Source organism: Alexandromys fortis, unplaced genomic scaffold, assembly GCF_014885135.2.
Source record: "Alexandromys fortis isolate MF-2015 unplaced genomic scaffold, M_Fortis_MF-2015_v1.1 scaffold_5, whole genome shotgun sequence".
NCBI classification, from domain to species: domain Eukaryota; kingdom Metazoa; phylum Chordata; class Mammalia; order Rodentia; family Cricetidae; genus Alexandromys; species Alexandromys fortis.
Window position 1 is genome coordinate 11,078,849 of NW_026067924.1, and position 12,825 is coordinate 11,091,673.

General features: G+C 43.9%; 1 protein-coding gene across 4 annotated transcripts in view; it reads left to right on the forward strand.

The window, feature by feature from the left end:
- The window catches only part of E2f3 (E2F transcription factor 3), an 81,865-nt gene that overhangs the window by 61,039 nt on the left and 8,001 nt on the right, over positions 1-12,825 (forward strand). For 2 of the 4 annotated variants that reach the window (XM_050142335.1, XM_050142336.1), the window contains exons 2-4: positions 6,770-6,881; positions 8,241-8,442; positions 9,893-10,051. In XM_050142335.1, coding sequence (XP_049998292.1) covers positions 6,770-6,881; positions 8,241-8,442; positions 9,893-10,051 — 473 coding nt within the window. Of the gene's footprint in view, positions 1-6,769; positions 6,882-8,222; positions 8,443-9,892; positions 10,052-12,825 lie in introns of all 4 variants that reach the window. The other 2 variants (XM_050142334.1, XM_050142337.1) reach the window with 1 other exon arrangement.

Here is a 12,825-nt window from a genome sequence, read left to right on the forward strand (position 1 = left end):
ACCCTCCCCCCCACACCCCATGTGATCATCTCGTTCTACAACTGTAATTTCTACAGTATCTTTTTCTGAAAGGTTTTCCATGTGGTATGTGGTGGTTAACCTCCAGCCAGTGCACAGATACACTTATATACACATACACATATCCCCTTGGGTTGGCAAAAAAAGCTTTGTTATTTATCTTCCAAGGGCATTGGGGAATTGATCCCTTGTCTTAGTGTAAACAAACAAATGCGTAAATGCAGTGATGGGTGTATCTTAAGCCTTGCCCTGGGAATCCTAAGCTACTTAAGGCTTGAGCTTCTAAACTGAACATGCCTTTAATCCCAGTCATGCCAATCTCTGTAAGTTCGAGGCCTGGATAGTGAGTTCCAGGCTATATAGGGAAATCTTATCTAAAAAATAAAGCTTCTGGATCGTGTATTATTGTCATATAAATGCTGTGGTAGCCCCCACAAGCCAGTGAGGTTCATTTCATAGCATCAAAAAAGTCAAGGTCACTCGGAGTATGTGCAGATCACGTTCACTTGTTAGCTCGGTTCAGAAAGAGTGTTTAATACATACTCCACAGAGCCATCATCAATATTTATGGAGAAATTATATTTAGATTTATTTACATAGAGCCTCTGAAAAGTTGTCCAAGTAACTTACCAGTACTTATTTTTAAGAAAGGGAACTGAGGATCAGGAGTGGGAGAAAATCTTGATTTTTACATATAACTGTGATGCTTAAAGTGCATTATGCATTTCTTATGTAAAGAAGAGGCTTGTTTTCTCTTAAAGAATAAAAGAATACTCAAGTTTATAATGAAGGTAATATCAAGGGGCTGGAGCGATGGGTCTTCATGCTCTACCAGAGGAGTGGGGTTCCTAGCACCCACATTGTATGGCTTACAACTCCTGTTCCTCCAGCTCCAAGGCTTCAGTGCCCTCTTAGAGCCTCTAAGAACACTTGCATACACATTTGTGTGCACATGCATGCAAATCAATAAATGAATTATTTATAAAGAAAATATTTCTAGATTTTAAAAAATTATAAAAATTTATTTTTGCAGTTATTTATAAGTAAATAAGGCACTGGGGAAATGGCCCAGGGTTAAGAATGCTTGCTCTTGCAAAGGACTGGAGGTTCCATTCCAGCACCCCTATCAGCTGTCTCACAACTGCCTATAGCTCCAGCTCTTGCAGATCCAACGTCCTCTTCTGGCTTGTGTAGACACCTACACACATGCACATAAGTAAATAACAACTAAAGTAGCACCGGTTTACTATAAGTCTTCAAAGGTCTTTATGTGGTAGTTTTTCCAAGCTTCTCTTATAAGCCCTGGGCTCTTAAGAATGTTCCTAGGTTTTCTACATTAGGGTTTTCTCACGTCAAATAGAAGGTCATAGCAACTGCCATACAAAGTGATCATGAAATGGCATGGCATAGCTAGGTACAAAGTATTAATAACGTCAGTGTGTTGTAAGCACTCAGATTTTACTGACTTGCTTTTACTAAGGTCTGTATCAGGACCCTTCTTGTCTTATGCAGTCCTGTTTCAGCTACCTTAAGTTAAAGGGCTCAGTCTCCAAGACATGTTACTTCCAATGCCAGCCCCAAGCCCCAGGTTGTTTTACCTGTATCATGAGGGTCTGCTTGTTGGGGTTTCTGTACTGCCCAGTTCCCGCATTCATTAAGTCTCAAGGAAAATCACACAGAGAGATCTACATAAGTTATAAACTGATTGGCCCATTAGCTCAGGCTTCTTATTAACTTATAACTTATATTAGCCCATTATTCTTGTCTATGCTAGCCACATGGCTTGGTACCTTTTTCAGCCGGGCAGGTCATATCTTCCTTCTTCAGTGGCTGGACAAGACTGCGGAGGAATGGGTTTCCTCCTTCCCAGAATTCTCCTGTTCTCATTGACTCACCTCTACTTCCTGTTTGGTTGTCCCACCTATACTTCCTGCCTGGCTACTGACCAATCAGTGTTTATTTAAAATATAATTGACAGAATACAGACAATTGTCCTGCATGCATCATTTACCTGTGCTTCCAACTGAACCAATTGCCATGGGCATTTTACTTACCCCTACTGGCTGCTTGTGAAGGATATTCCAGAGGAAAGAGATGAAGAAGATGGGTGGAGTGAGGTTCACAGAAGGGATGGACCTATTGTACATCCTCTTCATTACCTGTGTCCATGTTTTCTTACTCAGAACCTCCTAAACCCCATCTTTTGACTTTTTAATAGAAGCTTCATTATGTAGGTATGATCGGTTCAATTATTGACCATTGACGAGCCAGCTCAACCATCAGCCCCTTTCCCTGTCTGAAAATTGAAGTTGGTACTGAAATCTGTTATGCTTAGAGACTGTCAGTTCCCCGTAGGTCCATGTCTCGAATGTTGCTTCCCAGCTGGTGGGGGTATTTGTTATGGGGCTGTGGAAACTTTAGAGCCTAGGTAGAGGACGTAGGTCACTCTGGGCAGATCTTTAAAGGATATTCCTGTCCCTAGTCCTGGCCACTCCGCTTCCCCATTTGCTATGATGTTAGCATCCTCCACACTCCAAATGACATACACCCCACCATGCCTTCTCTCACTCCACCATGCCTTTCCCTCTGTGATGGACTGGAATTCCTAAAACCATGAACTGACATAAACCTTTCCTCCCTTGTTATTTCTGTCAAGTATTTTGTCATAGCAGCCCAACCCTCTGGTAACCACCATCGTTCAACTCATGAACACACCAATGACAGGTCACTGGAAAAATCCATAGATTTTGGGAGTTGTGTATCAGGACACTGAATGAAAATGAAGGCCAAATACATCTTTCACACCACACTTTTCACCAAGATGCTCACACCGTGAGCAAAGAAAAATGAGGACAGACTGGAGACTTTCATCGGTGTGTTAGTGGAGGCAGAGTGCTCCCACACTATTCAATCTAACTTTTTGTTTTACTAAGTATATATGATTGAATTTGCCACGTTCAGCATTTAAAACGATGCTTTTTCATAGGTCAAAAGTCTTAGCCTTTCCCCACGAGTCCAGTTACTATAGGCATGTTCAAATCAGGGACTCATAGGAAGCATGTGGTGCGTTCAAGTCTAATTCATCCCTCCCGTTCATGAAATGGAAGGGATAGAATAATCTAGCAGAAATACCTGTTTAAGAAAGTGTAAAACACCATATAGTGATCACTTCCTATGGCCCATTGTGTCTTCAGGGATGGCAGTTATGGACTGACTTGGTGGGGATGGGATGATGGATGGAGCTGCTAATGGCCTCCCCTGTTGGCTCTGGGTAGGCCATTTTTGGACGGCCTTTCTTCCACAGCTTGTTTGTGGTGTGGGTCTCCAAGCCTCATGATTAAGTCCCTTAAGAGACTGAGGCATTGCAGGTCTTTTGCTCTCTCAGCCAGCATTTGGTAGACTATCAGATATTTAGAATTGGTTTACTTTGCTGATGCTTAGTAACCAGAGTCACATATGGAAACTAGTTCTGGTGACTGAAGTTAGACTTCGGTCTCTTAGCAACAGCCCTCTGGGAATTTCCTGGCCTGTGACTTTGTGCTTCCTTAGGACTTTGCTTCAAAGCAAAACAGAATGGCCTAGGGCAATGAGGCAAAATTCGCCTGTACCTGGGCTGCTAGCCAGAGGGTAGATCTTGACTTAAGGAGAGCATAGATTTGGGGCTTAGGAGCTTTGGATCCCAAACTTCCAGCTTTGTCTGTGATTGACTTTGCCTTGGGAGGAGACAGTTGTCTGAACCCTTTGGATTACTTTTCACAAAGAAGACCAGAACACAGTAGCTTACTTTCATGTAGTCTAACCTCAAAGTAAGACTTTTCTTTCTGTAAGTGCTTCACAGTAGCCACAAGAAGTCATGCACGCACATGCGAGCACACGCACACCGTTCTACCAGGACCCTGCGGCTGCGCACTGCATCCCAGTCTATCTTCACTGGTGCTTATAACAACACACTCTCGGGTTTCAGCCCAAGGTGCTTTCAATACACAGATTTTATTGACTAAAGCAATAACAACAACAACAAATCTGGAGAAGACCAACTACTGCTCCTGTTACATGAGCCAACTCAGTCTCTTTTCTTTCTATCCCTGTTTTCAAGTCTACAACATTTTGCCTGTAGTTCTAGGAAAATTCTTAAAAGTTGTCCCTTCCTCCCCCAGCTTTGGCCTTATGTCATGCAACCTGTTGGATGCTAGGTGGGGGAGGGGAGGGCAGGAGGCAGCACAGCAACTAGGCAAGCCCAGGTGTATTTAAACCTACTCAGGCTCTGAGAGAAGGCTGGTTGTCCAGAGATAGGATGTTGGCCAAGAAAACCAAAATCCACAGAACATGCATGGATTGGACAGGAGAGTTGGGAGCGGGAAAGGAGGTCAGGAAAGCATATTGCTGAATTGTCCTTCCTGGACCATTTGATGAATGCTTAGCTTAACCTTGTCCAATAGAAAGATAATAGGCACACGTGCAAACTGCAGAATACTCTATAAAGCCAAAGTATTTTTTAACATAATCAGTATCAAAATTAGTGAGATGTTGGGCTGGGGAAGATAGCTTGATTGGGAATAAAGCTTGTCGTGCCTGTGACTATCTGAGTGTATTGTGATACCAGCCCTGGGGAGATGGAGACTGGTGGATTCGTGGAGCTGGGCGGCTGGACTAACCAATCTACACATTCCAGACCAATAAAAGAATCTATCTTAGCTGGGCGGTGGTGGCGCACGCCTTTAATCCCAGCACTCAGGAGTCAGAGGCAGGAGGATCTTTGTGAGTTCGAGGCCGGCCTGGTCTACAAGAGCTAGTTACAGAGAAACCCTGTCTCGAAAAAGCAAAAAAAAAAAATCTATCTTTAAAAAAACCAATATGGGCAGTACCTGAGGAAAACACCCACGGTTTTCCTCTGGCTTTAATACCTACAAAACTCAGACTATTTTACTTTTTTATATATTTAAAATCCAAGGTGGGGGCTGGAGAGATGGCTCAGGGGTTAAGAGCATTGTCTGCTATTCCAAAGGTCCTGAGTTCAATTCCCAGCAACCACATGGTGGCTCACAACCATCTGTAATGAGGTCGGGTGCCCTCTTCTGGCCTAAAGGGATATATTGTATACTAAATAAATAAATATTTTTTAAAAAAAAAAACTTTAAAAAAAAATAAAATAAAATCCAAGGTGTATTTTAGACTTGTAAAGTGTGTAAATTGGGATAACCTGGTGGTCAGTAGCAAGCCAGATAACCATCATCCTCTGTCTGGTCCATTACCTGTTTCCTGTATCATAGCTTGCAGTTGGGTTGTTGTTGTTGTTGTTGTTGTTGAACTCTGGGGTCCTGTCACCCAGATCCCAAATAAATACACAGGGATTTTATTCTTACTTAGGAATACCCAGCCTTCACTTGGTTTGTTTCGAGCCAGCTTTTCTAGCTTAAATTATCCCATTTCTCTTTAACTATGCTTTGCCTCTGGGCTTTTTACCTTTATTCTTTCTTTCCTTCTTACTCCATGGGTGGCTGTGTGACTGGGCCCTGGCATCCTCCTCTCCTCCTTTTCTTGCTCCTTGGTTCTCCCTCCCCCCAGCCTAGTTTTCGCCTTGTATGTATTCTTTCTGCGTGGCAACCACACCTATCCTTTCTCTTTTCTAGCTATTGGCCATTCAGCTCTTTATTAGACCAATCAGGTATTTTAGACAGGCAAAGTAACACAGCTTCCCCGAGTTAAACAAATGCAGCATAAACGAATGCAACACATCTTTGCATCATTAAACAAATATTCCACAGCATAAACGAATATAACAAGTCTTAAACTAATATTCCCCAACAATAAGTAGTTGGTAAGAGATCTGAAGTTGCAGATCTCACTTGAAGAAGCTACCCTAAAGGGAGTTTGGTACGCTTTGTCCTGCTGAGTGTCTGGTTGGAGACACCTTGCTTTAAACACCCACCATAATCATACAGTACTTCCCCAAGACCTAGTCTTCTTGTCTTATCTTCTGACTCTGCATCCTGAGGAGGAAGAGATTTTTACCCATCTTGCTTACCGAGGTTTCCACCTACAGTTCCCAGCGTGCAGAAGATGTTAGATGGATGTTGAGTGAAGTGAAAAATGAGATAAAAATGTGTGTGACAGCTTCTCGCTTGCCAGATTTAATGATAAGCCAGAGGACGTGCTATTGGTTGTAGCTCCTGATGGTGTATTTGTAACGTTTATTTTTCTGATGAAGGGACATCTGTAGCCTGTAGCTAGTTGTGTTGCTCTAACTCACGCGTTTGATGAATGTATATAGAAAGAGTGATTGAAAACCTACAGACCCGGGCTCTTCGCCAAGCTCCAGGGTGCAATGATAAATGACAAGTGTCTGTCTTGCAGGAAATGAGAGGTGGATAAGTGACCAATAACTGTTAGGGTGTAAGTAAAACAGTGTCCGAGGAGCACAGAAAAAGGGTATGCAACCAAGTCAGATTGGGAGATCCCCACGAATGTGAACTTACGTTCCATAATGCATGAGTTGTTCTTAGCAACCAGCCCTGTGCCCAGAACATAAGTTGAGTCAGTAAATAAATGATTAAGCCATAGCAGAGGAGTCACTTTGTTTGCCCATCCAAGTGTGGGGATGCAAGCACGCCGGGGAAGGGAGTTTGTGTGACAGGTTGGCCTTCTGAGTAAGACCCCGACTGTGGGGCATGACAAGCCACAGGGTGGGATAGAGGCGGAGACGGAGGGCACAAACAGCACCGGTGACAGCTCTCTCACTTTCTGATTACAGGCAAAGCGAAGGCTGGAGCTGGGTGAGAGTGGCCATCAGTACCTCTCAGATGGTCTGAAAACTCCCAAGGGCAAAGGAAGAGCCGCACTGCGGAGTCCTGATAGTCCCAAAAGTAAGGGTGCTTTTATCTGTTACCCTGTGCTCCTTGGTGTGGGACTCCCAACTTGCAAAGCTTGTGGCTGGAAGGATGCCAAGGCGTGAATAATTTTGGCATGTTTCTTTATTTTCTTCCTGTGCCTATCCAAAAAAAAAAAATTATACAATGTCTCCTGGCACCTAGCAAATGGCGATAGTCACTCCAGTACCTGGATACATTTGTTTGCATTTTGAACTAGTCATATTTAACTTTCATAATCCCTTTCATGGATATGACTTAAGAGAGCAAGAAGGGTGGAGACGAATGTGGTGGGGTAAGTGATGATGTCCCTGCCAACCTCATTCTCTAGCTCACCACACAGTAGCTTTGGAACTGGGGCAGTTTGGTCAGTAGAGTCCTTGCCTAGCATGAAGAGGCCTGGGGTCAATCCCCAGCACCACGGAAACTGGGTGTGGGAGCACACTCCCATACTCCCAGCATCTGGGAACTACAGCGGGGAAGGTTCAAGGGTGTCCTCAACTCCACGAGTTCAGGGCCAGCTTGGGATACACAATACCTTGTCTTAGGAAGGGAAAAAGGGAGCAGAAGTATTTTACCCAATAAGTCACAGCTGATTTCTGCCTCCGTGGACACTGTCACTATGTCATTAGAGAGAGACATTAATACGTTATAAATGGCCAAGTATTTCCTAGTTCCTCATTTAATGCAAAAGCTAAGTTAGACTTGACTCTTCTTTCCCCATAGACTCACAAGTACGTATCCCCAGACTGTGTGGGTGTAAGGACTGAACCTCAACCTGAGCTCCTGAAGATGCTAAATAGTGGCATTTTGTTTAAGAGGGGTGACAGCTTGAACTTTTTGAGGTGTTCTTGATCCAAATAAGACTTGTTCTGCAAGATGAACTAACAAAGGATAACACACTGGTGCCTGAGAAGCCAGTGAGCTCAAGTCTGTTTGAGACCCTGTTTTGGACAAAGTGCTAGCCTGGCTCGGTTAGCTTGGGCTTCTTAAGTGAGATTCCCCGAGGCTGCGTCACCTTTTCATCATTCAGCAGATACTTTTGAGCACCCATGTGGGAGGTATCTCATTCCCCAGAAAATAGGGGAAGGGAAAGTAGACACTACTGGCAGAGACCAAGGAAATGTTATTGCCCGACATAGGAAGTCTGTAATGTCTCTTCCTTTCCTGATAAAGCCATGTCATAGCTTTTGTAACTCACCCCAGACAACAGCAGCTTTGCTTCAGATACTAATCCGGCTGCCTTGGGAAAGAGGGCTTGCTTAGCTGCGAAGAAACCCTTCATTTCTTTACCTTTCCCCCTATCCCCCACCCGTTCGGTTTTTGTTTTTCTTTAAGCTCCAAAATCTCCCTCAGAAAAAACGCGGTATGATACGTCACTCGGTCTGCTCACCAAGAAGTTCATTCAGCTCCTGAGCCAGTCGCCTGATGGGGTCCTGGATCTGAACAAGGCAGCAGAGGTGCTCAAAGTGCAGAAGAGGAGGATTTACGACATCACCAACGTGCTGGAAGGTATCCACCTCATTAAGAAGAAGTCGAAGAACAACGTCCAGTGGATGTGAGTAGGGGTCCCTCCCTCCCTTCCTCCCTTCTTCCCATGTAGACAGTCAGGGCTGAGGATGGAGCTCAGTAGAATGCTTGTCTAGAAGGATGAAGCTCCATATGAACTAAGTGTAGTAGTGTTCAACACCAGCAACCAGAAGTTCAAGATCATCTTCCATTATGTTGGGAGTTCAAGGCCAGCCCAGGATACGTGAAACCCTATCTCAAACAACAAGAAAAAAACAAAACAAGACAAAAAAAAAAAAAACCTATCTTTTAGCATAGAAGTATCTTATATAGATACTGCTGGGTCTGTATCTGATTAGCAAAATCCCAAGGATTGGGGAATTCAGTAGACCTCTGCAGTTGTAAATTGGGAAGGAAGCTCTTCACCCATCACACGTAAGTCTGTGTGTATGTGTGTGATCTGTTGATGCGTGTGGATGAATATGAACGAACACGGTCTTGAAACAGATTTATTTCTGGTTCTAATAGATTAACACACTTCCTATGTCAGTGAGGGCAAGACTTCAGTGTCTGATTCTTGATAATGTCATTTGTGAGTCCTAGACAGAGCCAGGCATTTTATAAGTACAGCATTGAGCTATGAAATCATATTAAAAGGATCAAAACTGTTGGAGGACTATTTTAAATATATATGTAATTTGGCAAGGTGACTCAGCCAGTAAAAGGTTGCCTCGAAATCCTGACAACCTAGATTCGATCCCTGAAACAAATATGCATTAAGGCAGGAGAGAACCAGCTCTAATGAGTTGTTCCCTGGCCTCCATACTCCCAACATAGTGTGGTGTGTCCACGTCCTTGCAATAAATGAAGAAAACAAAAACCTGTCTAAATACAGTCAAGGGCTGAGGTGGTAACTCTGCGGTAGATTACTTGCGTTAAAAAAGGCCCTGTGTTCAATCCCCCGTGTTGAAAAAAAAAAACTGAGTGGATTTCTAATGTGTGTGTGTGTGTGTGTGTGTGTGTGTGTGTGTGTGTGTGTGTGTGTGTGTGTGCCCGCGCGCGCATGCTGGGAACTGCAGACTCACTTTGACCTATGCCTTAGAGAACCCTGTGGACTGCTGATCTTTGTTCTTGCAGATGCCTGACACACCTGCCTCTTTTGCCCCCGGGGATGCATGGATTAGGTGGTGATGGTGGGAACCAGGTGGCTGCTTTTTTGCCCTCAGAATTTGAGACTACTGAACAAACAGGCTTTTTTTTTTTTTTTACCCCCCCTTGGGAAAAGGACCCTGAAAATTACTGTTTTCACCTGGTTTCTTGGTGTGTGAAAGTGCATGGCTGTGCAGATGTGTTTCTGAAGCTCTGCTCAGCCCTTGGCTGACAAACAGCCTGGCCTTCTGTGACACGGGGGAGGGGAGTCCTTGACCCCAGTGGTTCCGCCCCACACACCCTTCAGCTCCTGTGTAAAGCGCCCTAAAGCATCTGTGTGTGTGTTCTAGGGGCTGCAGTCTGTCTGAGGATGGGGGCATGCTGGCCCAGTGTCAAGGCCTGTCCAAAGAAGTGACTGAGCTCAGTCAGGAAGAGAAGAAATTAGATGAACTGATCCAAAGCTGCACCCTGGACCTCAAACTGCTGACCGAGGATTCAGAGAATCAAAGATATCCTTTCTGCCGCTGGTGGTTAGGCCCTTTCATACTGTTTCCAGAGCTGACAGACGGGCTTGGTCTCCGGGGAGATGGGTGTTACTATGGCATCATGCAAACAACCATTGTGTGTGTGTGTGTCTGCCTGTCTATCTGTCTGTCTGTCTGTGTCCACTTAGCTTTACCACAGAAGACAGCATTTTTAATAAAGTAACTTTGGACTGTATGGTATCATTATCAGTCTTGAAAGCCAGATGAGAACTGTTTTAAAGCATTTATTCATGTGTGGCTGAACATATAGATACACTCTCATTGTAAGAACACGCTATTACAATAAAGCGAAAGGTGTCAGTATTAATATTAATGGCAACATTAGGTGGGTTTTTGGTGGGTGTTAGCTGACACTGTTGGGGTTCTCACTTTCTATTTTCTTTTCGTCAGACATTGTAGCGATTGGAATTTACTGAATCTGTCTGATTGGGCTACCGTTGAGACTAGGAAAGTATACTGTAGCTGGGTGTGGTGGAACTGCCTATGATCCTGACAGCGGAGAGACTGAATCCTGAGTTCACAGCTACCCTGGCTACAACAGCAAGGCCCTGTGTCCAGAAAAAAACACAACAGAAAAGGAGAGATTGCACTTTGTGATACCTGCATTTGAAACACAAGGGCAGAATTGTGAGGAGTTCAAAGCCAACCGGAGCACCATAGCCAGTTCAGAGTTAGGGGTACATGAACTCCTGTCTCAAATGAAACAGAAAGATCAAGAATCCAAGACTGTCCATGCCTGCCTAGGGAGTTTGAGGCCTGCCTGGTCTGCGTGAGCTCTTATCTTTTCTGAACAAAAGAACAAGATAGCATATGGCTTTAATGCCAGCATTTGGGAGGCAAAGGCAGGTAGAGTTCAGCCCGGTCCTGCCTACATAATGAGTTCCAGACCAGCTAAAACTACATTGTATATCCTGTCTACTTTGTCTCAAAGAATTAAGTAAATAAAACTCTAAGAATGGAAAGAGGCTGGCGTGGTGGTGCCCTCTAGTAACCCCAGCGTTCAGGAGGCAGGCAGGCAGGTCTTTGTGAGTTTGAGACCAGCCTGGTCTACATAGCAAGTTCCAGGCCAGCCAGGGCTGCAATTGAAGGCTGCCTTTACATGAAGAAATGAATGGGGTGACTCGGTAGGTAAAGATGCTTGCCTCCAAGCGTAAAGATCTGAGTTCGAGCCCTGGGACCCACGTGGTAGAGAGAGCTGACTCCTGCACATTGTCCTGACCTCAGAACTCCACTGTCACGTGCACTGTGGCACACATACCCACCCATTCACATGCTAAATAAATACATAAGAGAAATTTTGTAGAAGAAATCAATAGTAGAGCTATTTAATTCACTGTTTAATTGGAATTCCATCATGGGAAAGCTGTGACTGACAGCTGTCCTGAATATGTGGTTTATAGCATTGTCTCCTATTGACTTTCTCTGGGGCCTTTGTTCAAAAAAAAAAAAAAAAGTTTCCTTGAGGGAAAACAAGAAATGGATTTGGAGGGGGAGAACCATATCACAAGCACTTTTAAGTTTGTGAGATTAGCAAATATATTTATGAAATTTCCCTCAGCCCTCTCTTCAGTTCCCAGTCTGGTACAGCTTGTTCAGAGATGTGTTGAAATCTTCCTTCCTACAGCTTGTTGAATAATTGTGGGTGAGTTTTATTTTTGTAAGCTCTTGTTACGTAGCCTTTTGATGATGGGCTCAAGGTTAAAAACCTGGTTATCAGTAATCTAGTATTCTCAACAAAAACCGGGACCATCCAGTATGCCCCAAAAGCCCTCATTGACTTCTTTGGTAGGCGACCTGAAGTGGAGCACCATACTTAATTCTGTCTTAGCTGCTAAGATTTGGAGAAGACAATCTGTAGTACAGGCAAGTGCATGCGTGTGTGTGTGTGTGTGTGTTCATTTGTTTATATTTTAAAAGATGAATAAGGGCACACACCTTTAAGTTCAGCACTCTGGGAGACAGAGGAACACAGATCTCTTGAGTTTCAGGCTAGCCAAGGTTATACAGTTGAGACCCCATGTTTTAAAAAACAAAACAAAAATAAATATAAAAGTTCTAACTTCCACAGACATCCTTCATACACGTGCACATACCCATATACAGACAGATACAAGGCTTTATTTAAAAACAAAAAGAAAAGAAAATTAAGCTCCCTAAAAGGCTAATAAGATATCGCTCAGGGGATAAAAGTACTCGCTACATGAGCCTGGTTGATGAATTGAGTTTGATCTGTGGAAGCCATGGTGGAAGGAGAGGACCTGACTCAGACGTCATCAGCTGACCACCACCCTTGCCATGATGCAGGCACATGCACACATGCACGCGCGCACACACACTAATAATAATAATAACTAATTTTTTTAAAAGCGTTATATGTGTTCCTCCATGTCCATTATCAAGAGAAAGCCTTGAGCCTGTTGTCCCTGCTGCTAAATGTCTGTCTCTAGCTGCGTTTGTGTGCATTTATGTGCGTGCTTTTGTTCCATAGTAAGTACCATGCTTTTTCATGCTCTCCTTTTAGCCTTGGCTTCAGGACTTGGTACTTGGAAGTAACTACCGAGAAAGAGTCATGAAATGTTTACTTATTCTCTTTCGCTAAGTCCTTGTATCTCCAATTCATTCGGCTGCAGATCAATTGGGAGCCGCTCACCTCCTTGGGAGCCTGAAGTGTTCATGGTGTTAATAATAACAAGGGTAATTTCTCTAACAGATATGAGGATGCGCTGCTGTCTAGGCAA